A 27701-nucleotide genomic window follows, 5' to 3' on the forward strand; every position below is an offset into this window, starting at 1 on the left:
TTTCGGAATACCTCAGAATCGGCGAGATTTCGAAATTTTCAGAAATTGCATTAATTCTTTTTTTGTTCCAAAATGGGAGATAATGCTATTTTTTTCATTTTTTTTCTAATACTTTCGTAATTTTTCAGCAAAATGCAAGAATTCAAAACAAATGTCAATAAGATGAAATATAAACACTTATAAAAACAACATAATTAGTTTAATAAAGAAAACATAATTCTTGCAAAATATGAATAGAAAAACAATTAAAAAAACCAACATAACAAAAAAAAACATAGTTCTTGCAATTCATCAAGATTCTGACTCTCAAGACTCTTAGGCCCCGTTTGTTTGCCAAGATAAGCCATGATTAACTAAATAGTTGGACTTAATTTGATGTTTGGTATCCTCAATAACTTGCCGGGTCGACCCGCCAAAATTAAATAATCATGGCTTATCTTGCCTTATCTTGACTTATCTTGCCTCTTAATGAGTTTTTTTTATTGGACCTTTCAAGCTCCAATAAAATAATTGGGTCTCATTAGATTATTTAATCTTATCTTGGCTAATCTTATCTTGTCAACCAAACGGGGCCTTAGGTTCTTACTTGGGCCTCATTGGGTATTTACATTTTTTATATAATATATATCATATATTATATTATAAAAATACAAAAAATATATATAATATTTTATATTTCGAAAATAAAATCGGATCGAAAATTGGAATTTCCAATAATTTTATATAATTTCAATTTTGTTCTAAAAATAATCGGAAATCGGAATATCGGAAATCCGAATGAAAAAAAAAGTAGTTCTAAATTCGAATATTTTCGGATTGGAGTTGGCGGATTTCGAAAATTCCGTTCCAATTTCTACGCCTATACTAAATTCATTCATCCATCCATTCATCTTCTTCAGCGCAATTTGCAAATGATTTTTTCAATTGTATCATTTCGTTTTATTATTCACTTATTTTACATTTTGTTAAATTAATTTCTTCAACAAACTTGAAACAAAAATAAATATTAATTTAATATTATTTTGGGCAAAATCAATTGTATTTTATTTTATGTTCGATCTCAGCCGTCGATTGAAATTTAATCGACGCTAACAAAGAGGGATCCAAGTGGATTTTTTTTGGCCAATCCAATTATTGTGCCGACGCCATAAGTATTCTCGTTATGGACCGTGGATTAAAATTTAATCGACGGTACCTAAGAAGGGATCCAAGTGCACTTATTTCGGCAGTTGGAACCGAGCGTGTTCCGGCAAGTTCACACTTTAATTTTATTTTTTTTCAAAAATATAAGCATTTAGGGAATATTGTATTTTTACATCTCCAATTAATTGTATATGATATTTTTATTGCAAAAGGGATTATTTTTATTTTATTTTATGATATTGCCTAATTAATTGATGAATTTTGACTTAAAACAAAATGTAGATCTTGATGATCAAAAGAATATAGGTGGAATTCTTGTCATTCTTTATTTTGAACTAGATGTTTTTGAACGGTACACTATGGTTTGCATTTGGCTTACTTGAATAATATCTTTTAGTTTAGGGTAATTTACGTCCACGCCCCTAAGGTATGCTTAAATAACTTTAAGGTCCTTGTGGTATCGGTAATTACACTCACCCCTGAAACGTAGTTAGAAACTCTAATGGGATAATGCATTGGATATGTTATTGCGATAGAGTTTTAACGAACTATTACTTTTAGCTAGTGGTGGAGACAACATAGAGTTATGGAATCTAATAATCAAACACACTATTCCTACAACAAAGAAAGAAAATGAGATGGTGGATGTTTCACGAGTAAGATTATACATGGATGAAATAATGGACTGGGTATAGTCGAGCGTGGCTAAAGACGACGAACCCTTGTTAACTTGTTTGTTCGAGAATCCAGAGGATGTCAATCTCAGAATGGAAGTGTTACGGTGACTGCGTCGTTGATACATGTTTCGAATGATTATTGAGTAATTTGAGTCAAAATAAGTGAGTAGGTAAGTTAGATAAAGGATATCAATGTTAATTTGTTTAGTTCAGGCAATTCACTCTATTTTCAAACTCCCTATTTTAACACACTATGTTAAGGTAAAAACTAGAAGAAAACCAACGGCCAACAGATCCCGGCCGTTGATTTAAACCGTCAACGATCTTGACCGATAAAAAACAAAAAAAAAAAAAAATTGGACTCATTTCAACCCACCGGTTCCGGTGTTCGCGGATTAAATCTTCCCTTTTTTAGTCAAAAGAAATAAAAATTGCTTCCAATGGTTTATTTACATTTGCATCTAATAATGAGATATTACAAAAAATAAAAGAATCTCAAATGTACAATTTATATGTATTTCTTGGTTTATACCATCTAAACACATTGGGTAAATATTTGCTATTCATATACACACAAATATGCACACATCCACATTGGTGTATGTAGATCGACGGTAAGAAACCATGCACTGGTGTAACCTTCCCCAAGTGTATCACAACAGTGATTCCAAATTCGGATATTTTTAGATCGAAATCGGCGGAATTCAAAAATGCTGTTCTAATTTCCACCCCTAGATGTAGGGTGTTTTTACACAATAAACAACTTTTTTTATTCAACCTTGTAAAAGTTCGAAATCCCCTAATTATATTTTTAACATGAAAAATCTAACCTAGGCACAAAAAATAGGAACTCTAAACAAACCAATAAAAAAAACAAGAAAATCAAGAAATAGTGGTTATAAGTTATAACTACAGACCGGACAAAGTGTGGAGTGTATTAGCAATGGAGTCTATAGAAGAATGAGAGCCCTTTGTAGCTGCAAATAGTAAGTGCTTAGTCGTTTCTTCTCGATCGAAATAAAACCCTCCCGAAACGAGTTTTTCCTTTGGTTGTAAAGCCAACCATATTATTGTATCAGCTCCTTCGGCACTCGTTCGAAATTTTTCTGAAAATCTGCAATATAATATTCGGTTCGTAAATATAAAAATATACAAAAAAAAAGAAAAAAAAAAAGAGAGAGAGGGAGAGAATATAGCATTACGATTTAGAAAAATCGGGCAAACTGGTGGCGACTCCGGGTGTTGCTGCCCAACCAGGGTGCATTGAGTAGAAGCCGATACCTTTATCTTTGTATTTATCGGCCCATTTTTCTGTTAAAGCCACCTGAGAAGCAAATATTGTAGCTACTAAAATATTTAATCGAACAAGTGTATTTAGGCCTTGTTCGTAAATAGTTAGGTGTTATTTAGTGTTTGGTTTAGTCGAATAACAAAAATACGGGTGGGAATCGGACGGATCGGAATTAGCAATTTTCGGAGAAAATCTGATTTTGTTTTGGAAGTTAAAAACTAATTCCGGAAAATAATCGGAAAAATCTGAAATCGGAATTTCTGAAATTGGACCAATTACAAAATCGGGAATTTTCGGATTCGTAATCGGCGGAATTTGGATCCAATTTTTTAGTCACCTAAAATACAAAATATGAAAATACATAATAACTTCGAAATTGTAAGTGATAATTTGGGGGGGCAAAATCGGAATTTCTGAATTCGGAATGAAAAATACTGTTCCAAAATCGTAATTTTGTATAATCACAAATCCCAAAACATAAGACAATCACCATATTAGATTATCATAGACAATGCCATCATAACAAACTCAATCAATCTTAACTCGATTAATCACATTGTGGCAACCAAACGGAGCCTTAACGAATATCCGACCTATCCAACATTATACGTACCTGCACTCGCTTGTTCCGTGCATACTGTGCAACCCCGTCAAATTTATTACCGCTGAACTGTGGAACATAAATTAAGATTATTAAAACCAATAAAAAAATTATTTTACGAAAACGAAAATTAAAGTACCTGCAAATCTTCCATTAACGGGGAAGTATACATTCCTCCCGACGAAACAGTGATGACACGAGCATAAGGTGCAGCCTTTTCGAGCAATGGCAAAATAGCCTCTGTTATAGTGTAAGTTCCTAATACATTCACCGCAAAATTCATCTCGTATCTGGTCCCACATTAAAAAAAAAAAAAAAAAAGAAATTCAGTTTATAATAATCAAGAAAAAAACGAAAACTCATCACAATATTAAAAAATAAAATTAAATGCCACACACCCTTCTGAGGTAATTACACGATCATTCTCGAGCACACCAGCGTTGTTAACCTTAAAATTTCATGAAAAAATCGACAAAATTAAGGGAGTTTATTATTTTTTTTTTTGGGCAAACTACGGCGACCCTCTGAAGTATGGACAAATTATGAAAAAAACCCCTCTTATTTGGGTAATTACAGCCACCCCCTCCTTTTAAATATTTTTACATAAAATTTATGTAATCCGATTATTTACCGAACGAAATCATATATTTAGTTCGGTTAAACTGTATGAAATGTGGCGTACCGAAATTTCAGTTCGGTTTTTTTACCAAATTAACATCCCTAAATTTACCTCTGGAGGGGGTTTTTCGTAAGATAATACATAGTTGAGGGAGGTGGCTGTAATTACCCAAACAAGAGGGGGGGGGTTCTTAATTTGACCACAACTCAGGGGTGGTCGTAATTTGCCCTTACTATTTATTAGAAATGAAAATATGAAATTACCAGTATATGAACAGGCACATCCTTTGAAGAAAACCGAGACGCAAAAGACTTGACGTCAGTGATGCAAGAAATATCACAGACCTGTCAGCAAAGCAAAACCCTCGAAAATCAAGAAAAGCAAAAACACAATGCATTCGTTTATCGGGTTCGGACAAGAAAGTCAAAACAAAAAGACCTCCAAGTAAACGTTTTTGTTTCCCGTTGTCGACTGAATCTCCGAAACTGCAGTCTCGCCCCTCTCTTTATTCCGACACACCATATACACATTCGCTCCACTGTAGCAAACGTAGAAAAATAAAAAACTTTAAAAATTCATTAAATCGATTTGTGAAAATTAAAAAAAAAATCCGCACCGAGAAGCAAGGCCCTCAGCAGCTGCGTAACCGATGCCAGAGTTTGCTCCGGTGACGATGCAGTTCTTTCCTTCGATTTGCGATTGCATATCTTCTGGTCTGAAATTCTTTGAATGCTCCCTAATACATTTGAAAATTCATCGAAATTACGTATACGGTCAAGGGGTAAAATCGGCAATTCCAACATAAACTACACTATATCCCATCTGTTCTTACTAGTTACTTCTGCCATTGCCCAAATCAAATGTATATATACAATTGCAACATAGATGAAGCCAATACACTATACTTGTAAACTACAACTAGATTGATCTCTCTCTCTCTCTCTCTCTCTCTCTCTCTCTCTCTCTCTCTCTCTCATCTCTCTCTCTCTCTCTCTCTCTCTCTCTCTCTCTCTCTCTCTCTCTCTCTCTCTCTCTCTCTCTCTCTCTCTCTCTCTCTCTCTCTCTCTCTCTCTCTCTCTCTCTCTCTCTCTCTCTCTCTCTCTCTCTCTCTCTCTCTCTCTCTCTCTCTCTCTCTCTCTCTCTCTCTCTCTCTCTCTCTCTCTCTCTCTCTCTCTCTCTCTCTCTCTCTCTCTCTCTCTCTCTCTCTCTCTCTCTCTCTCTCTCTCTCTCTCTCTCTCTCTCTCTCTCTCTCTCTCTCTCTCTCTCTCTCTCTCTCTCTCTCTCTCTCTCTCTCTCTCTCTCTCTCTCTCTCTCTCTCTCTCTCTCTCTGTATATATATATATATATATATATATATATATATATATATATATATTAATTTTTTTTTCTTTTTTTTTTGGTTAATTGGGGAATAAGAAAACTCAAATTTCAGCAAAATGAGTTCTGGTAAAATAAATCAATAAATGAATCATCTTTCTATAAAATAGTCAACTGCAATAATCACACACACACACACACACACACACAACCAAACGAAAAACAAGAAAAAACATAACAAAAATATTTAATTAAAACCCATTGCAGAAATAGATGAAAAGTTGGCAAAAAAAAAATTAAAATGGGGGACTCACTTAAAAGCGGATTGGGTGAAATTCTTGTAGCCATAAACCCCAAATGCAACCGATCTCCATGTCTGTAAAAACGACGTCGTAACAAAGGAAATTGAAACATTGTAGTATTAGATCAAGCAACATAAAATCAAAAACAAAATTAAATGGGGTTTTCGATTTTATTACCTTGACGAGAAACATGGTGGGTGATGATGATGTAGTTGATGTACGAATCCTAATTTGAAATTATGTTTGCAATTATATATATATATATATATATATATATATATATATATATATATATATGTATAGCTTCTGGTTCTTGGCTCGTATGCTCCCACGCCACACTGTGCTGCACCGTTAATATAAGTAAAACAATAGGGAAAAATACATTTTTTATTTTTAACCCCTCGAGTTTTTACTAATTTCATATTTGGTCTCTTATGTTTACAAAAAACACATTTGCTCCCTCATATTTCAAAGTTTCAACATTTTTAGTCTTTTTTTGTCAATTTTTGGTTATTGCTAACGGAATCAAGTGTGTGCTTGTCACTGCGATTTAATGGTAACATGACAGAAATGACCATAAGTGTTAAATTATTGAAACATGAGGGACCAAATGTGTTTTTTTGTGAACATGGAAACCAACTGTGGAATTTGTGCAAATTTGTGGGGTGAAAAGCGTAAGTTTCACTAAACCAATTTGTTGTTTTAATACCCACAAATTGGCCCAAGTTTGTATAAAAAAAATAAAAAAATAAAAAAAAGAAAGAAATCGGCAGATTGTAGTAATATTATTCGAACCCGTGTTCAAATACTTTGTCAATATTTTCAAAATCGAGTTGACTTCCTTTATTAAAAAACACGATCAAGGATTCACTTGCCAATAGGGGTGGGCATTCGAGTTATTCGGGTTATGACCCGATCCATCCGATCGGGTAAAACCCTACCGGAGTGAACCCAACCGGATCGGGTAATTTTCAAGTCTACCGGGTTTTGTAGGTTCGGGTACCCGGTGTTCTTTAACCGGGTCGGGTCCGGGTTTTAGAATTCCTAAACAGGACTCGATCAAGTACCCGGTTCAAAAAAAAAAAACTATATAGGCCACTTTCACCCAAGTCCAACTCAATTTCCAGCTCATCTAAAATGTTATATCATCTATATATTCTTTTTATTATTTATTATTGGGTTCCTTCTAATATATTTCATTTTGAGCTTCCAATTCTTGTTTTTATGTTGCAACAATTTGTTTAGTCTTCAAGTTCTTTGTTGGCACCTTATTTGTTATAATAAATAAATGACTTTATAATATGTAATAGTTCAAATATCAACATGATTATTGAATATTGGTGTAAAAAAAAAAAAACTCCGAACCAGACCCGACCCAAAATAACCGATACCCGGTTATTTTGGGTCGAGTTCGGGTAATGATTTTTATGTCAAAAACTCAAATAACCCGACCCAAATGCCCACCCCTACTTGCCAATACCCCAAAAAGAAAAAAATCAAACCATTTTGTATTCATTTTATGAATATTAATCCTCTGAAGAAAACAAAAATTGAAAATAGTAAATTAGTAATGAATGAAATTACTTATTTCAAGTTATCTATTGTTCAAAGTTTCAATATACACGTATTAAGAAAGTTAATAAATATGGTAAAGATGTTAAAAGAAATACAAAATATTAATGTTGCCTTCAAAAGTAAGATCTCGGTGAGTGGAATCCAACGGTGTTTGAATCGTCGAATTCCAATCAATAGATCTAAAGTTACGCCTCCGAGAAACAAAATCGCAGCAAGACGCAGAAGTCTACAATGCCAGCTGCAAAAATTTGGTAGTCAACTATAGTTAGGGGTGGAAATCGGACGGAATAGATCGGAAATGTATTTTTCGGAAAATTTCTAATTTTTTTCGGAAGTTAAAAATAGGTTCCAATTTCCGTTCCAAAAAAATCGGAATTTCAAAATTCATTCCAATTTCGGAATCGGCGGGATTTCGAAATTTTCGGAAATTGCATTAATTCTTAATTTTTTGTCCAAAATCGGAAATAGTGGTAATTTTTAGCATTTTTTTCTTCTAATATTTTCTTAATTTTCCGACAAAATGCAAGAATCCAAAACAAAGAATAATAATAGGAAATGTAAACACTTGGAAAAACAACATAAGCAATTTATCATAGCAAACATAGTTTCTGCAAATTTTCAAAAAAAGAAAAAGTAAATATAATTCTTGCAAAACATTAATATCAAAACAATTCAAAAATTATATATATATATATATATATAGCATTCGCCCACCGTGGGGCTCGAACCCACGACCACAAGGTTAAGAGCCTTGCGCTCTACCAACTGAGCTAGACGGGCAATTATGCTTATTTTTGTCTGTTAATTTATATCTTGACTCAGTAGAAGTCTTATTTATTATTGTCACTTTTTTTTTTAATATAGTTGTAGAAGGTTTTTAATATCCTAACAATTTTTGTTGTTTAAAAGTCTCATATTATCAATTGCTACAATTCAAGTGTTGATCCGTCCGTCATTTCTATCTCAATAGAGTCAACTATAATCAATTGACTCAATTACTTTCAATCATCCGACTCCGTGTAAATAACTGTGTTCTGAGCCTTTCTTCAAGTTTCCTGGTCGAATTTCATGTTTTAATCGAATAAGTTTAACCCGAAAACTCACAATACAAACAAGAAAGCCTCAATGATAACATTTACAATCCAAATTTAGTTTCGATTTTATTGATATTTTGTTTTTCTTCTCAATCTAGTTCTAAAACTGCAAAGCACAAGCCATGGCTTTAATTTTGAATTTAAACAATACATTGTGCAATTGTTACATAAGATAGATTGAAAGAGTATCTTTAGATTTTGTTGTATTTTCTTTTTTGTCGTGTTGGTGAATATTTACTATTCAGTCAACGAGAGTGTGGAAGAGGTGAAAACGGGTCGAACCGTATGCGAATCAATCATCGGTTAACAAGTCATCCCATATATACGAATTATTTACGGGTTCGGTAACCTCAAATTTTAATTTATTATTTAGAAATGGCCGCAAGAAGTTCGAAAAAAAGAGAGAATTTTCTCTCAGTTTTCTCTATTACTAACCAAAAATGCCTTCAATGAAGTAATTTTTCTACATATCCTAAACAAACTCATCACAAACTCAAATGCACAAACAACATATATACATTAGCAATTCCATTTACGTTGACCAAAATATATAACCTCGAAAAAAATACCTTAACAATAAGACAGAATCGAAAGAATGGACGTGTAATGTCACTTCAAATATTTGTGTATAAATTATCCCTAAAACGCTTCCAATACGAAGCATCCCGAAAATGGAAGTCCAATGACAGTATATTTATAACTTAAGAAAATATATGGCATAAAAACCGGAACAAATTAAACTACAACGTTTTCGAGCAGCTTTAGATACAATTATTCAGATGCTTCAAATTTTCTTATCTCGGATACAAACATACCTCAATCGTTTCTAACGAAGATATCAAATCTAGTGTAAACGAATTTGCAGCCTAAGCATTTTCCGCCGTGTCAAATGAAATATTTCTTTACAGGTTTGATCATATTTACGTTACCTTTTTGTCACTGATTATTTCAAAATTGATCACACACGGTATTTTGGTAAATTGTCGAGCAATTATGAACAATGAAAAACATCTGCCTGAGTTGTGAGCTACTCAACGTCACCGTTCATAACCGGGCGGGCCCCATTTCAGTGACGATATCATGTTCTTCGATTTCTGCATCGGTGAAAGTGAGTGCACGTTGCAACTTTCGAGGTGAAAATACTTCAACTTCCACCAAGTAAGAAGCGGTGACAGGTCGGTGGTCAGATAGCTTAAGCTCGGATCTCCTATAGCTTAGCAACTTCATTCCTGTTCCGAACGAGAGAATACGATCGCACCTGGATAGAATGAATCAATATAGAGAGAGAGAAACTTTGAAAAAATATTCTGAAAAAACGCAGTTCGGCAAATACAGAAATACAGGTGCATATTAGCTCTACAAAAATTAATATCTCAACTAGACTGAGAAATTATTATGAGAAGCAAAAAATGCGTACCAAGCAGGTGTTCGTCTCCCAGCCTTTGGATCCTGTCCACAGTAAGAATCGGAGTTTATATCATATTTGTAAGTTGGAGCAAAGCTCAAAGTACCTTCGGACCATCCATCAAATGCGCGGCCCTTTTTAAACTCTCTCGAAAGCTACAAAATCAAGAAGTTTTCAGTTAGCAAGACACAGAAAAATATGCATTAACTTCACCTTGCTGAGGAACAAAATTACAAGTAAACTGATAAAAGCATATTAACGAATAGTGTTTTAGCTACCGGCTTTCAGCTACTAAATCCAACACTCTTCAAAGAATTATAAAAGACATTATGTTTAATACTATAGTGTATAATTTGCAAAATTTCAGGTCCCACTTTTCTGAAACTCGATCTTCATAAATAGATTTTTAAAGCAATTCTATAGTTCTTCTCCCTATGCAGAACTGTTTTTCAACAATATGCTTGATATGCGGATGAAAATACGACAGGTGTTACTTGATAAATGGGCTAGAAAGAGACTTCCAAACCAAAACCCAAACCCAAACAGGTGCAAACCCAACAATACTTAATAGTACTTGGCTTTTATACTTCAACCAAATCAAGAAGAGCAAAAAGAAAGAAATAAAAATCACCTGATCCCGCTCCAATAGCATGGACCATTGCTTTTTGGAAACAAGTTCTTTTGTCCGCCCGTAAGGTAAATTAATTCGATAGTTCAGGTCGCCCAGCCAGATTATTCGCCTGCAACCAAATGGGATTTCTTATCATCATATTTACATTTTAAACCTTATGAACTGACTTCAAGAGACACTAGCAAAAACAAAAAAATGATGATTTCTAATCACGAAAATGTGATTTGAGGGTAACAAGTAACAACTAATAAGAACATGTAAAATAGTTTAGAACTTTGTATTTATGAATTTCCTTTACAAATCACAATTGGTTAATGTGAAGTCGTATCACTATGATCACAATGAAGAAAATCCAGCGACAAGAACCTTAAATCACTTGTTTCATGATTCCAATTTCCAGGGCAAATGTATAAGGCAGAGAAGCTCTTAGACATAAAAGGAAATTGAGGAACCGTAAAAGAAGTGCGTAAAAGAAGTAAGAAACTCATAACACATTAGGGAGGAAATATCCAATTATTGGGAAGATTAAGACATCATTTTTTCATTAATTACTATAATATTTGTATGGCATGTTTTTTTGACACCTATGTACAGGAATAACCAATAATCATGTAATAAAATAACATTTTATGGTAGCAACTTAATTGTTGAATTTAATATATGGTGAATAAAGGGAATCCCAAAAAAATAAAAATTTGAACTTATTTTGGATAATTCACAATGTTAGAAAGTAGCATGGTTCCTGAGCATCTTATATGATTACTGGTTCTAATTTTTTATGCTTTTATTTTTAGAACTTCCAGAAAAGGTAAATTACACTAAATGATTTCCGTCCCTTTAAAAGTTGCTTCTTTTAGTGATAAATAACAAGCTCTGCTCGTCCCACTCTTCGCTTAAAGTTAATACACACCATTAAACAAACAAACGAAAAATTAATATAATCCAAATTAAAGAAAGAGGGATATACTTACTCATGGTCATAGATGCTTCGAGGAAGCCGCATACCAGAGAGGGAATTGAACTGTGTCCGTCTATGTATTTCAGCCACATCAGCATTTCTTTTGGCTACATCCCCTTCTTTCTCGCCTGATGTTAGATGAGCACAAACGAAGCAGAAAAGTGTCTGATGTATTGACATGCTGACTGATATTGATCCCTAAGAGAGAAAGAGAGTTATGCTACAAAATATGACTGCTAAAAAGGCAAATGAAAAATTCAAAAAATAAGTAAATAAATAAATAAAGAGAAAGAAAGAAAGAAAGAAAGACAAAAGTTTACAAAAAACGCAAGCTGGAGATCAGAAGAACAAACCTTGTTGCCTATGTAGCCCATTACACCAACACCAACAGTAGACACATTCAAATTTTGTATATGCCTTCGCAAGCTCCTACGAACCCATATGGTAATAAATATGCCAACCATTTGCTTGCTCACAATCCTAACATATGGGGGTCTTCTCTTCCGGTTTATTAGAGATTCAAGGTCAACCTCTGCGAGCGAAGCTAAGTCAAACCGCATTCTATTCTCAGTAGTCGTGTTTGATTTGAAAGAACTACACGTCCCGAAAGATTTGGAAGCTCTGAAAGTTTTGAAGGAATTAGGCCTCTCAAAATCATGCTGAGGTAAGAGATGAAGTGGTGGCTCCGGCCAACTTAAGCCGATCCTTTCTGTCCCACTAAATGTTTTGGTTAATCTTTTGTTATTATTGCTATTTGGGGCTTCCTCATTTTCTTCGAAATTTTCATTTTCAGTCCCTAAGCAATTCGACCTGTCCAGCATTTTTCGAGAAGAAAATTGCCTCTGCAACTCCTGACCAGAAGAATCTACTTTGACTGTTTCATACTTGATTTCATCGAAAACATCCGATTCTTCATTCAACGGGTAGATTTCTTCCTCGACATCACTGTCAGATTCAAGTACGATTTCATCTTCTATGTCCAGAGCATCATCTGATGGTTTAAATTTTGATGGGGAAGGTGGATCACTGTAGCTTTTGAACTTAGAAACCGGTGGAACCTGGTTCAGAGTTTCGCGTATTATATTTTCCCATTTCGAAACTGGACGATTATCTTCGGCTCCAAATATATTAACAGCATTTAATGGTATGATCTCCTGAAGGCTGTCGATGTATTTACAAAAAACTTCTCAGATAGCGTATGATCACATATAACCACGAAACGAAATTGACTTTGTAACGAGGACAAAGTTTGATACTTAGATCACATAATACACTGTAAATTAGAAACGAGAGGGATTATAGGAAAACATGATGTACTTACCCAATCACATAAATATCAGCAGGATCATCAATATCTAACCAGCCATCAACATCTAGGTCATCGGGAGGAACACTTCCCCCGGTATTCCATGTGGCAGCACATATTCTAGTAAAGCCAAAGACAAGATAATGGAAATCAAAATCTCGCTATTTCCTAACTAGAGCTCAATGATTTTAATAAGCTGTTTCGGTCTTAAAAATGCAAGGCAAAAACGTACTTGATTTCCTTTGTGTTTATATACTGAGCTCTAAATGTTTCTGATTTTCGTCTTCTTAACCTGGGAAGAGCGTCTAAAACTGAAAATGGCAGAGATACACAGCATATAATTAACCTTTTGATTCAGAAAGTAAGAGATGCAAATACTTCACAGCTGCAGGCAGAGCAGCATAAACTCCATGATGTGGAGAAGAACACGACGAACGTGCACAAATATACCATCCAATTTGGTGCACGCATTGCTCCAAGTGCACAATCCACCCCCAATTCCACACACACACAAGTGCGTGCATGTGTGTTTTGTGACAATTGGAGGGTCGAAGCGTTAGGTGCAATAAAAGTTCACCCGAGTACTCGTCGTGTCAAAAACAGTAAGCTTCTAGTTTTAGATCTACCAGCAAGCAATCAACACTAACAACTATATAACCATAGATTCTTCAATGAAATAACAACAGACAGTTCATTAAACAACACAAGTATGCCTACCTTTGGTCTTTATTGCTATCAAACTTTAATCAATCCTTAAACCACTCTACATTCAAATGAACAAACAACAAAAATTGCTAATACTGTGTATCAAGAATTGTTCGCTAAAACCGAAAATGTAAAATTCAAATTACATTAACGAACAACCGTCTGCTCCGAAATGCAGGTATGCCTAATATGTTCATTCTTGATTGTACAACAATGGTCAAACTACAATAGAGGTAAAAAAGCAACCAAAGAAAGTGAAATCCTTAGAGTTGACCATTCAATGAGTAACAGTAAAACACAAACAGGATTGACTGATTTGTTTTCGAGAAAACTTAATAAGAGAAGTTACCATTAGCATCAACCTGGCTTCCATTTGGTATTTCATTTTTGAAGCGCGATACTCTAGGCAAAACACAGTATTCTGCAAAAAACAAAAAAACAAAAAAAAAAGTGAAAAATGAAATTGGGGGTTTAAGCAAAACGACGACGTAGTGAGACGAACCAGGTTCGGAATCGGAGTCGGATTCGGTATCGGCAGAGTAATCGGAGTTGGCGGTGGGGATGTTGAGCCACTTGCGTACCAACACGCGCCGCCACGAGAGCTGCAGGCACGTGCAAGCGAAACACAATATTTCAGCCCAATTTCTCTGCAATCCTTCTTACGTCATCCCAAAAAATACCAAATAAAAAAAATACAAAAAATAAATAAAAAACTGCTACAGTTCATTAGAGAGTGATTGCAATTTGCAACAGTACCTCCGGTTGCTGGTTGTGATTTATTCCCATCTGCTTCTTCATAGTGAGAGAAACTATTAAATTTCTGAACGGCTAAATTCAGTGTGTCAGAGATTCCGCCGGAGATAAAATATATATATATATATATATATATATATATATATTGGGAAAGGGGCTGGCTGGCTTATGTTGAAGACGAGTAACTACCGTTTCAGTCATCAATTTAAAAAATAAAATTTGGAATAATAATAATAATTATTATTATTATTATCTCTTTTCATCGAAATAATTATTTATTATTTTCATAGTTTGGAATTGTTTGAATGATTGAAATAATTTAAAAGTTAACTGTATTTTTTTTTAAATAAAAATACAGAGGTACGAGTCTATAGGAACATATGAAAGTCGTTTTAAAATAGTCGATTTTTTAACGGTAAATTACGAAAACCCCCATAAACTTAGGTTAAATAATGAAAAACACCCTCATCTATTCGTATTAACCAAAATTCTCGAGTTTTCTAATAGAAATCCATCCTTCTTTTAAATAAGTGAGAAATAAAAGAAAATATCTGAAATTGTGTAAAGTATTCCATGGAATCAAAAAAAATCCGTGAAAAAATCACACTGTAAGGGGTTGGTGTAAGACAGAAACATACCTCAGGGGTTTTTTGAGAATTACGATTAAATGTGGTGTCTTTTTGTTATTTAACCTAAGTGCATAGGGGTTTTCATAATTTACTATTTCTTTAAAGCGGATTCGAACCTAATTAATTAACACAGACTTACTTGCTTCGACTACTAGATCATCTCTTTTTTCCATAACTAATATGACTTGTTCTTATATTAAGATGACTTATTTTATCGAGAAATGAATACATGCCCTTGTAATGTTTAGTGTATATTATATGCTACACCGGTAAAATACGCCGAGTTACCTTTTTATTGTACACGTGTATAAACCTAAACATATTTTATACAAATCGGCATATTTATGTACAAGTCAAATTAAGATGAAAATGACTCAATGTACCAGGTTTAGTAAAACAAGACCTAATGTTTATTTATACCAAGTTGCAGAATCAAAAATTTCAATCAGAACTAGCTAGTAATATATAGATATTTGGGAACAACGCTCCTGATTTTTTTGTAAGGATTTTTAGTATAAATACATAAATATTTATTGTTTTTAAATAAAATAGCATAAATTAAACTCTTTAAAATTATATTCTATAATATGAACATGTAAACTAAATACAAACTCCTTACAATTGACCATATAAATTACACACACTATATTTGTCCTTTTCGAATTTTCATTTTGTTAAAATTTTGCATAATGTATTAAATAAGCTAAATAATATAGATTGAATGAGCTATAAAAATAAGGGTAAATAGCGGTTAACACCCCTGTAGATACAAGTTTTTGCAGATGACCCGTTTGTACTTGTAATATCAGCACATAACCCTTGCACATAACCCTTTGTAATTGATGGGGGTAGCTTCTGTTAATTTTTCCGTCAAACTTAACCGCATGTGTCAAATGTTAAAGTATTGTTTTTGCAGATGACCCCATAGTACTTTTATTTTTGCAGATGCCTCCCTTGAAGTTTGACACACGCGGATGAGTTTGACGGAAAAACTAACAAAAACTACCCCACAAACCACAAGGGGTCATCTGCAAAAACTTATAAACACAAGGGGGTCAAATGTTATTTACCCTAATAAAGAATATAAAACAACATACTATATAGTATAAAAGATGGGATCAAGTTATTCATATGCAATATGAGCTACACGAGCATCACACATTTTGCAGGTAGGACCTAAATGCAGTTACACATGATAAACTATCTACTTCTTAATTTCCTTCCTTACTTTTACTTGGGTCAATTATATATATATATATATATATATATATATATATATATATATATATATATATATATATATATATATATATATATATATATATATATATATATATATATATATATATATATATATATATATATATATATATATATATATATATATATATATATATATATATATATATATATATTTAGAACTTTTATTCATTTAAAAAATTATACTTATAGTTAATGGCGAGTCCAGAAAGTTAGTGCAGGGTGGACTTAAATTGTCGGGGGTTCAAAGACAGCGTTCCCGAACAAAAAAATGAAAACTTTTTTTGGATAAATTAGAAAGAGAATTTTTTTGGGGTATTTTCTTTTATATAATTAGAATTTTGGGTGGGTTAAATAATAAAAAAATTGGATGGGTTAAATAATAATATATGTAAAATATAATGGAAGAATTTGTAATGGAGGGTTTCAGTCCACCGTAATAATATCGATTTTTTTGAATTAGTTTATTATTTGTAAAATATAATTAATTTTTTTTTAGTAACTAGAGAGTTGAATTAGTTTATTATTTTTTAATATATTATTTTTAAATGTTAATTCAGATCTGATAATCTTTAACTCTATGAAACATGACATGTGGTTGGTAATGGTTGGTTTTATTTATGAGCAAAAGTATTTAATTTATTTTTAATTGTTTCCTTCATTTTGTTTTTTATTAAAAAAAGAAGGGAAAAAGATCGTTTGACCAATGAAGTTGTTGCACATAAGCCAAAAATAGAAAACACAAATGGGTCATGAATTTAATTTTTTTGTCCAAATTATGCTTATCATATTCTACCATTAAATAGATAATAAATCGGTAATGTCATTATTACTAATTTACTATTAATGAAAGTCTATTGCACAAAAAAAAAAATTGTGTGGTATTGATTTTATTAAGGGTATTAATGTCATTACCTATTAACTTTATATTTTTCATATTGGTAGTATTGAGATGAGACATAAACGGTATTTTTTTTAGCCGTTACCATAATTGAATTCTTAAACGAAAATATAAATATAGCAAACTCATTTAAACTAAAATAGAAATTCATTAAGCTAAAAGTCTCGCACGCGTAGATGTACATATGATTATGAATGAGCTGAGACGACTCGACAAAAGTTCGAACTCGACAAAAGTAAACAAACGGATTTTTCCAATGATTTATTAAAACTATCATAATTTTACGTAGTTTTATATGTTTTGCAAAATTGAAGTAATTTTACAACATTCTATATTTTGGTAAAAATACTTGATCTGCATAATAAAAAAATTATATTCAATTTATATTTTCTTATAGAATTTGCAATTATTTTTTGTTCTTCTTGAAAATGCATTGATTTTTTTAAGAAATGACACTTTTTCGTTGTTTTTAATATTTTTATTTTTAATGGTCAAATACAATAGGACCTCGTTAAAAACTTTGTCGGCTGACATTTTTGTACATTATATATATATATATATATATATATATATATATATATATATATATATATAGACAATTATTGTGGGTTTCTTTTTATAATGCATGATATTTTGATTTATTCATAGTTTGATAAGATACAATAAAACTCAGCCCACCAATACCAGAAACAACTCTTTATGTCAAGATCTAATCCTATCAAAAAGCTCAAGCTTTTGGAACTTATTCTATAAAATTTATGCCCAAGTTTATATAATAAATCAAATAATTAAATTACAGTTACAGAGAAAAATAAAATATAAATAAATAAAAGATAGGAAAACATACCTTTTTTTATGAAACTGAAAGTGCTTTTCCTTAGTTCTCTGCAACTGGGGAAAGAAAACTGGTAATGGAAAAGGGGAAATGTGGGATAACCCCTTAATTTTGAAAATATATAGGGATAGGTCCTATGGATTTTTCTTTTCTAGTCAAAAACCCAAATTCTAATCTTAATTTGATAGACCCCCCTAGACAAATCAAAATACCCATTTTGACCTTTTAATTACAATTTAAAACCCTAAACCCTACCTTTTTTTTCTTTCCCCAACAACTTCTATCAGCCAGCCGTCCATCCCCACTCCCCCCACTCTCTCTTCTCTTTCTCTCTCTAACTCTCTCTCTCTTCTCTTTCTCTCTCTAACTCTCTCTCTCTCTCTTCTCTTTCTTTCTTTCTCTCTCTTCATCTCTTTCTCTCTAACTCTCTCTCTACCCACAGCTCTCCGTCGCCGTTGCTCCCCTCACCTCCTTGTGCCGTCGCCGCTGCTCCCCCACCTCCTTGCGCCGCCGCAGCCGTCGCTCCCCTCACCTCCTTGCGCTGCCGCCTTGCGTCGCTGCTCCGCCGCCGCCTTGCGTCGCTGCTCCGCCACGGCCTTGTGCCGGCCGTCGTTGTTCCTCCCACCGCCTTGAACTCGGTACTAAACCATTCACTTCACTTTTTTAAGTTATTTTTTTAATTTATGAATGTCCATCCATTTTTAATCTATTTTTTAAGATCTGAATTCTCTTAACTATTTCACCTTATTTTATTGTTTTTTTTATGAAAATCAACTAAATTCAAAAAATTTAAATTGTGATCCGACGATGTGTAGTCAGATCTAAAATTCAGATCTGGAATTGGTGGTGTTCGATTTGTATATATTTACTGCATTTATATATAAAAAAAATACTGATCTACTATGTTTTTGAAGATATGTGAACAATTAATATTAAAATATTTTTCTTTTGATTAATTTTATTTTTTTATTATAAATCATATTATAATTTATTCGAAGATGATTCGAAATGCCTAAAGTGTGAGAGTTTTGTTTGTCTGTAATGGAAATTTAACCAGTAGTGGTTACTTACATGAGTGTTTTGAGTCAGGTGAATATACAATTATATTTAGTCATATACAGTCATGTATAGTCAGTCACATGTAGTCATGTATAGTCATGACTACATGTAACTATACATGACTATATATAGGAGTTGTAGTATAATATAGTTATTTGTAGTCGATTTATGTTCAGTAAATTTATCAACAAAAAAAATCATATGTTTTTTGTATTTTTCATGTAATTTGATTTTTTATTATAAATCATATATATGTAATGTTTTTTTGTATTTATTTGAAGATGATTTGAAATACCTAATGTGTGAGAGCTTTGTTTGTCTGTAATAGAAATTTAACCAGTAATAGTTACTTACATGGGTGATTTGAGTCAGGTGAATATACAGTTATATTTAGTCATATACAGTCACATATAGTCAGTCACATGTAGTCATGTATAGTCATGACTACTTGTAACTATACATGACTATATATAGGACTTGTAGTATACTATAGTCATTTGTAGTCGATTTTAGTTCAGTAAATTTATCAACAAAAAAAATCATGTTTTTTTTTGTATTTTTCATGTAACCTAACTCGCATGTTCCATTTTGCTATTTAACTCGTATTTTTTTTTCGCAGGTTTTGCTTTTATTATAATTTTATGACATGCAGAGAATAAAATTCGATGAAGTGCCTTTGTGAAGTTGGATTCATGTTACAGTACTCCGGACTTATGCCACTTATATAACTATAGATAATTGTATATAACTATAGTCACGTGTAGTAACATATATTTATATGTACGTTATGTGTTTTTTAATGTACAGTAATGCGTGTTCATGTTTTAAAGATTGTATGCATGTGATTGTGTCTTTTTCAATTTTTTTGGGTTAGTTGATTTATAATATAAAGATTAAATTGTGAATTTTGTTGTTGGTGTAGATTAATTTTGGGGTAAAAAGACAGTACATGATTACATATAACTATACATGACTGTGGCATACTGTAGTCATATATTCAGTACAGTAAATTTATCCAAAAAAAATTAAAAAAATTAAAATATTAAAAATTAAAAAATTAAAAATTAAAAAAAATTAAAAAATTAAAAAAATTAAAAAAATTAAAAAAATAAGAAAAAATACAAAATACGATATATATATATATATATATATATATATATATATATATATATATATATATATATATATATATATAAATAATAATAAAATAAGAATTTATATATTTTTTAAAATAATCTATAAAAATGATAAATGCAGGCCTAAAATGTTAAATGCAGTTCAGTATTATGCTGAATGTAGGGGCGAAATGCTGAATGCAGTTGGGTGGAAATTGAACATAAGGGCCCAATAGTACTTTTACCTCTCCAGGGGGTTATATCAAAGAAATAATTTTAGGGGTGGACCTAGCCCTATATAAGTTCCATATGAGGGGTGTATATCAAATGGGCCCAATGGAAAAATCAGGGAAATCATGATAATTTATAGGGGTAAATTACGGCCACACCCCTGAGCCAATATTAAATTACGAAAACCCCCTCATATTTAGATAATTACAACCACCCCTCAACTATGAATCTGCTTACACGTGATCTATTCTTGAAGTGTCTAATTTAGTGGAATCTTCTAGGTTTTGTAGAATATTCTCCAGCTTGTCCCGTTTTACCCCATTCGAGCTCTACATTTTGACGAGATGATCATAATATGTGTTTCTAGGCTTTTAAATATCAGCTTGTAGTGCATCAAGAACTGTCTTTTTTTTCTTCACAAAACGAGCACAAATTAGAGAATATTCCACGGAATCTGGAAGAATATATTGAATTTGACACTATAAGGGTGGACGTGTAAGAAGAATCATAGTTGAGGGGTGTGGTTGGAATTACCCAAACAAAATGGTATTTTTTCGTAGTTTGACATTACCTCCGGGCATAACCGTAATTTATCCTAATTTATGGACTACCTTATCCAACCAAATGACAACACATAGAATTTAATCCAATATTTTATTTGAACAAGAGACGGTGGTAAATAATAATAATAGTCAATTAGTGGCAGTCCCATGTGAAATCTTTGAGATATTATTATTAATTAGTACTAAATTTCTAGTCTGTTGGCTGGGATTAGAATAATACAAGTTTGCTTCTGTCATCTTTTTTAAGGATGTTTTTTCACCTCAATTTCTCAACAAGTGGAAGAAAATAATTCATGCAAAGTATTTTATTTCAAATATTTAACTTTGGAATCTCAAAATTAACTTTTTAATTTGATTGCTAGGACTTATATTTGTTATTCAAATGCATTTTGTTTTAAAATATTGTTTCAATTTTATTAGTATCATTCGGATCAAATGTATGTTTGACCACTTTTCAAATTGAATTTGACAAACTCGCACAATGTTATTATTTCGTTGAGTTGACTTTCTAATTCAATTTGAATCGTCTAGATTGGATGTCGTACTCAACTGTTATACATAAAGAATGAATATTATTTTAACCCGCAATAAATCTACTTTAAATGTGATTTTGGTAATCTTTTAGTTCGAGTTTGGAAACCTCAAAAAATCGTAGTTATTTGTCATTTGAATTATGTACTAGCAAACTGAAAGAACATTTAACATTTCCGTTATTTCAAAGATAAGTGTGAAAATAATATTTTTTAAAATGCTCTTCAAAGTGTTCTTTAACAATCTTCAAATATTTTGTTCACTAATCTTCAAAGTTGTTGCAGTTGGCCTTCAATAACCTTCATCAATAAATTCTGCAAGGATGTCATATTCATCGGCACTATATCATCATATTTTTTTGGTTTTGTTGTTGGGTTCGTATTTATGCTTCAAATTAATCTTGCATACATACCACACCTCCACATTCCTCAATGCTAGAGAATTTCTCCCAACGCTTAAAATCTTACGCCACCCGCACTAAAAGCAGATTCTTAAGCTACCGTTGATTTAAAGTTTTGCCACCACCTTAAAATATCTACGGATTCAAGTTCTTCCGAAGAGTTATGGAAAGTTAAAAGTTATAAATAACTAATTAGTTCATTAGTTACACTACTACACATATTATCTTCTTCTAACAAGTTTCCAAGAAAAAATGTTAAAGTTTTTGGCCCTAGGTTGGCTAGAAGATGAAGTAATGTTTCAACTTCCTCGTGTTTTTTCATTGCGATACCGACTACTTCCGGCGGGATAGATGGGACACAAGTTAGTTTAATATTGTTTTTTTAGTGAAGTTTGTACTCTGTCTCTCTAAAAAACAAATAATCTTCCAAGTTGATACAACTGCATAAATTTGGGAATGCGTCGAGTAATCATAAAATATACGAGTTGGCATATTTCGAAGCGAAGAGAAGGGTAAAAAGGGGAGATCAAATGTGGATGCTTGGATTTGGGACATGTTTCAAAAGTTGGAAGCTTGGTGTGGGAATGGCTTCAAGGTTCCAACTTTGAAACCTGTCCCAAACCCTAGCATCCACATTTTATCTCTCCTTTTTATCTCCCCTTTTTACCCTAGCATCCACATTTTATCTCCTCTAGCATCCACATTTTGACAGGGGGTATTTGACAATTAGAGATTTCACAGGGGTGGTATTTGCAATTAACTCCCTCTTTTTACCCTTCTCTTTGCTTCGAAATATGCCAAGTCGTATATTTTATGACTACTCGACGCATTCCCAAATTTATGCAGAATTGTCCGAGCCGGCTCGGTGACCTCGTCGCTGAGTCTCAGGACTCGAGCCACGTTTTCAATCACCGCTCGCCCGCCCGTGTGAATGCACATGCGTGGGAAGGGTTTCGTGAAATCGGGCACTAGGACGGGTTTTTTCAACAAGGTGGACCCCACCGCCGAGCAGGCGTAGCGAGCGAGTTGACTCAGTGGCACTGGCAGCTGCGAGCGAGTTGACTCAGTGGCAGCATCTTTGGTGCGAGAATCTTGATGTGTTGCCTCAAGTTCACCGCAGCGGCGTTGACTAAATCTTTGGTCAGCGAAACGCCGGTAATGCCGTTGTCGTCCTCCTCTAAGACGTCGTGGGCCCCGTAGTGGGTCCGGAGCGATTAAGTTTGTAGGGGTGACTAAGACAGAGAATTACAAATTTACCCTTAAAACAATAAATAAAGTAATTTATAGACAATTCACATATAATACCATAATCTAACAAATATAATACAACATCCAATCCGAAGAACCAAACATACTATTAATTAATTTATTAGTTAACCAGTAGGGAATTAATCCAATCCAATCAAATTTGGTTTAATCCAATATAATAACAAATTTAATACTACATGTAGACTAAGGGCTATTTTGCTTCGTTGGTTGGGATTGGATGGGATCCCACATCCATCCCCAATAAACACTGTTGGGATATATGAAATTGTGTCTTTATCTCATATTAGGTTTCACAGATTCGTAGCTACGGATAGCATCCGAGTGAATCATTCTGCCGTTAGGTACGTTGGATTGACTGGTAAATGGCGGTGAATGACATTTTTAGCCCTCAAAAATTCTATTTATTGAATTCATCCTCCTCATATACACGGTCTTCTCTGCTCCAAAAATTAGAAAAAATAGGGATTCTCTTCTTCCTCCATCTTGTACTGCTCTGTTCTAAAAAAAAATTTTGAAATTCAATAAAAAAGTTTGAAGGCCACATGAGCAGCATCAGCAGTTCGTCGACATGTCGGCAACGGACAGGGCGCCATTTTTTCTGTGATGAGTTGAACGGCCATACTCACCCATTCGTATGCAGTTGTGGGTTGGAAGTTGTTGTCCAAACTTCGTGGACTACGACTAATCCCGGTCGCCGTTTTGTGAGTTGTCCGAAAAGGGGGGTAAGATCCCGATTTGTGCCGGAAAAACGATCCAACCCATGATTTTTACCGTCGACTGAATTGCTTTTGGATTTTTTTTTGTTAGACAAATTCTCTCCATTGCTTAACAGGTTCCGTTTTTTGCAGGCTGGAAAATGCAAAATTTTTTTTTGGTGTGATACCGAAATTGGGGGAAGAGCTAAATTAATCATCCCCGGCTTGCTGAGAAAGATTGAGGTCCTACAAACCGTAGTGGCAGAACAAGAAGCAAGGATTCGAACATGGAGAATAATTGCCCTTTTGACATCAGTGATTGTTGTAACAATTTTTATAATGATGGTGATTCTGTGATTTCAATTTCAGTTGCGTAAGTACATGTGTTTGTCAGTTAAGAAAATGTGATTTTGCATTTGTGTGAGACCATTTCCTTCCCAGATTTGGCACTGGCTATGTAATGCTATGTTGAAAATTTATGAAGTTTTTTTGAGATTACTAATGTGTATGTGAATTTCTTAATTCTTGATCCTCCACATTTCTAATTAATCTTGGTTAATGAACTATTTCCTGCAAAATGTTATCCCAGAATGCCAAACTAATTCAAAACAACTATATACAAGAACTGTTTTGGAATAGGGAATAATGCAATATTGGTTTTCCTTTTATTTGCAAAATAAGCCCAACTATGCAATATTGATTTTTGTATTTTTGCAAATTAGACTTTTTATCCATACTGCTTTTTTCTTTCATACGAAATAGCCCAAACTAAGCTGCAATATTGATTTATCATTTTTTGTAGAATAGCCCCAACTATGTAATATTGTTTTTCAGATTTTGGCAAGATAGCCCCAACTAATAAACAGTAGAAGTGCAGACTTTAAAAATATTCTCTACCTCATACATCCATCGAACACATCACCTTTTCTTGATGTTTCCAAAATTTTCCATACTTTGTCTTCCAATAATGTAGAGAATATTGTCTTCTTTCAAAATTTGCAATAAGTAGGTGACTGTTATTACTGAGCGGGAAGGATTATTTCAGTTTCAGAGATTTAGTTTAATGGTGGTATCAAGATTATATTTAGGTTGCATTTACCTCAAAATAATTCCAACGAACATCCTCGCAATTTCCGTCCACGGGTACGGGCTGTACGAGCATGACATTGTGCAATTTCAGGACCGCTTTCAAAACCCTCGAGAAGTACTTACTAACCGTAAACCCCGACCTTTGGTAATTTGTTTGTATGATCACGTTTTTTTTCATGATGGGAAAGCACGTGCAAAAATAAAGCAACTTGCTCGGTCACTGATACATTTCTAGTGGCTTCTAACCCGCCTAGATTTTGAAGAAGGTAGCACAACCTACCAAATGTGTTCATGTTCATCCTCAAGTTTTTACGGCATAGTGTGTCGTTCGTACCGACAACGTAAGTCAAATTTTTAACCTGATTTGGTATCCTACTTCTTAAGCTATAGGATGTACCCATACTAATCTAGTTCGTACGACGACGACGAATAAACAGACGGACCAACTGTGCAAACATAGCAAGTAGTATTTTCATCTGCTCAACTGCCTCGTACGCCGCTAAGACGACTAATTGTTGTTCATTGTTGTTCGCCATTAACTTAATGTAATAAAAATTTCACAAAATCAAGATAACAACAAAGAATAATTAAGTGAACAACAGAAACATAGCATAAATATTACCACAAAATATTACCACCGCACAGAGTGGGAATATTGTATATTCTATTTACACTCAACACACACTATATGTTTATACACATATAAATTGGAATACCACACAAACCTGGAAAATACACAATTTGATTCACTAGCACCCACAGCATACAAAGTACCCATTTCCATGTTGAATAAAAAATAATATTAAAAAAATTAGCTACTGTTTCAAAATTTCAAATTTAATGTGAGAGGTTACCAAAGATTTTTGCAGTTTCAATGACACCGAATACCCACAATTAGAACCTCTTATTAATTGATTGTGAAAAAATTAGCCACACAAAAGACAGTAAACGTGTATAGGTCGCCGTGGAGATTAAGAAACATGGAAATACAATCGTACAATGGGTAAATTATAATTACTCTCTTCACAAGTACAAGTCACCGTGGAGATTAAAAAACTAACCTCAGGAGGTGATAGGCCGCGGGAGTACGTCCGTCGCCGTAGAGTCAGGGTCGCCGCCTGCTAGAAGCTGCTCAAGCCCGCGAGATCCACCGGTTCAGATCGCCAAAAAGAAACTGCGATTCATAACTTTAGCAAATATAAATTTGTTACAAAGAACATAAACAGATGAGAACCAAATATTGTACTAAATAACCAGAAAAAAAAAATCAAAGAATTGAAAGAGGGAAGAAACCAAATGCGCTGCTAAGTAATTGCCTAGGGCTCCCGTAAGAAGAGATTTGGGGGAAATTTTGAAATATATAGTCGGCTAATTTGTAATAAGAAAGGAATTTTGAGGGCATAAAGGTAAAAGAACATTTCACTTTATTGGGCTAGCGGACCGGATTGTACAATCGGACGTGTTTGGGTCGGATCTGTAATCCGTTAATTGGGGGATCGGTAACCGGGCCGCGGATCCATCCCGGATCAGCTTGTGACTAACCAAAGCTGAGATCCGCCCAGATTGGAAGATCCATCCGGCCCAATCCAGTGAAGCAAAATAGCCCTAAAGAAGCAAACATATTATTTTAATCCAATCTAATCTAATTCGATATAGGTAAGCAAACTGTATTTAACTAGTATTTCACCCGTGCGATGCACGGTGATAATTTAAAAAATAAAGTTTTAGATAAAATAATTTACTATAAACTTCAATATTTGATATATATAATATGTTATAATAAAAATATATATTTCTCTTATAGAAAAAAATTTCATTCCAAATAAAATAAAATAATTGATAAAAATATTAAATGCGATATTAAAATTATGATACATCATCGGATACAAATATTACAAATATTACAACTATCATGACCGACACACTCTAATCCTTAATGTAAAACTTGTTATCAAAGTGGAGTTTCAAAACACATGCATTGATGTACATAGCAAGTAATTTGTATATTGTTAATTGTTCATATGCGACCACGACACATATTACTAAGATGTAAATCACTTAAAAGTGTAAGAAATAAATATAAGTTATGTTAAATTACTAAAAAAACTTCATTGAAGTCCACGGTAAGATTAGCATAAAGTTTAGATGCACATAAATTGCAAAATAATTATAACATATAAATTATACAAAAATCAAATGTCCATCTCGAAATTAAGACAATAATTGTACATGTCACCTCTAATACTCTAAGACTAATACTAATACTAATAATGATACTAATATTAATATTAATACTAATAATGATACTAATGAAAATGCAAAATATTAATACTGATACCCATACATATATTGATACTAATATTGATATTCATACTTATATTGATACTAATTTATATATACTAATATTGATATAATAATAATATTAATATATTGATACTCATACTGATATCCATACTGATACTCATATCTATACTAATATTGATATTAATAATGATACATATTTATACTAATATTGATACTAATACTCATATTAATATTGATACTAACACTAATACTAATACTGATACAAATGTTCTTACTAATACTGATACTACTAATGTTACTTATATTGGTGCTAATATTAATAGTCATTCTGATACTATTAATGATACTCATTTGATATCATAATGATATTCATACTGATGATGATACTGATATTGATAATTATTATGAAATTGATATTGATATTAATACTGATATTGATACTG

General features: G+C 33.0%; 2 protein-coding genes, 2 long non-coding RNA genes and 1 other non-coding gene across 8 annotated transcripts; 1 reads left to right on the forward strand and 4 right to left on the reverse strand.

Annotated features, from left to right (window-relative positions):
• Positions 1–2565: 2565 nt before the first annotated feature.
• Positions 2566–6280, reverse strand: LOC105972609 (NAD(P)-binding Rossmann-fold superfamily protein). Its single transcript, XM_012997575.2, has 10 exons — positions 6128–6280; positions 5963–6024; positions 4948–5067; positions 4770–4869; positions 4595–4675; positions 4111–4160; positions 3852–4002; positions 3725–3781; positions 3023–3144; positions 2566–2934 (listed from the first exon to the last, which is right to left on the reverse strand). Exons 1-10 carry the CDS (start codon positions 6140–6142, stop codon positions 2730–2732), a joined length of 963 nt encoding a protein of 320 aa, XP_012853029.2. The 5' UTR covers positions 6143–6280; the 3' UTR covers positions 2566–2729.
• A 1952-nt stretch (positions 6281–8232) lies between these two features.
• TRNAK-CUU (transfer RNA lysine (anticodon CUU)) lies at positions 8233–8305 on the reverse strand. The gene has a single exon. It is a non-coding gene; the product is annotated as a tRNA-Lys (tRNA).
• A 986-nt stretch (positions 8306–9291) lies between these two features.
• On the reverse strand, positions 9292–18086 carry LOC105972492 (type IV inositol polyphosphate 5-phosphatase 3). Of its 3 annotated transcripts, none has more exons than XM_088815372.1 (11): positions 18015–18086; positions 14381–14452; positions 14127–14226; positions 13974–14045; positions 13152–13230; positions 12935–13039; positions 11967–12774; positions 11627–11811; positions 10656–10764; positions 10037–10179; positions 9292–9877 (listed from the first exon to the last, which is right to left on the reverse strand). In XM_088815372.1, the coding sequence occupies exons 2-11, from the start codon at positions 14420–14422 to the stop codon at positions 9664–9666; spliced, it is 1857 nt and encodes a 618-aa protein (XP_088671498.1). In that variant the 5' UTR covers positions 14423–14452; positions 18015–18086; the 3' UTR covers positions 9292–9663. The 3 variants fall into 3 exon arrangements, with proteins under 3 accessions (XP_088671498.1, XP_088671496.1, XP_088671497.1); XM_088815370.1 differs by having other exon boundaries at positions 14127–14271; positions 18015–18080; XM_088815371.1 differs by having other exon boundaries at positions 14381–14445; positions 18018–18036.
• Positions 18087–23360: 5274 nt separating this feature from the next.
• LOC148771480 (uncharacterized) lies at positions 23361–24363 on the forward strand. The gene is made up of 2 exons (XR_016030196.1): positions 23361–23892; positions 24019–24363. It is a non-coding gene; the product is annotated as an uncharacterized LOC148771480 (long non-coding RNA).
• Positions 24364–24874: 511 nt separating this feature from the next.
• Positions 24875–26557, reverse strand: LOC105974862 (uncharacterized). 2 transcript variants are annotated; one of them, XR_016030194.1, is made up of 3 exons: positions 26248–26557; positions 26016–26128; positions 24875–25493 (listed from the first exon to the last, which is right to left on the reverse strand). It is a non-coding gene; the product is annotated as an uncharacterized LOC105974862 (long non-coding RNA). The 2 variants fall into 2 exon arrangements; XR_016030195.1 differs by having other exon boundaries at positions 25953–26128.
• Between the last annotated feature and the right edge of the window lie 1144 nt (positions 26558–27701).

This window comes from Erythranthe guttata, chromosome 3 (genome assembly GCF_056151865.1).
Source record: "Erythranthe guttata isolate IM_541 chromosome 3, IM_541, whole genome shotgun sequence".
NCBI classification, from domain to species: Eukaryota; Viridiplantae; Streptophyta; class Magnoliopsida; order Lamiales; family Phrymaceae; genus Erythranthe; species Erythranthe guttata.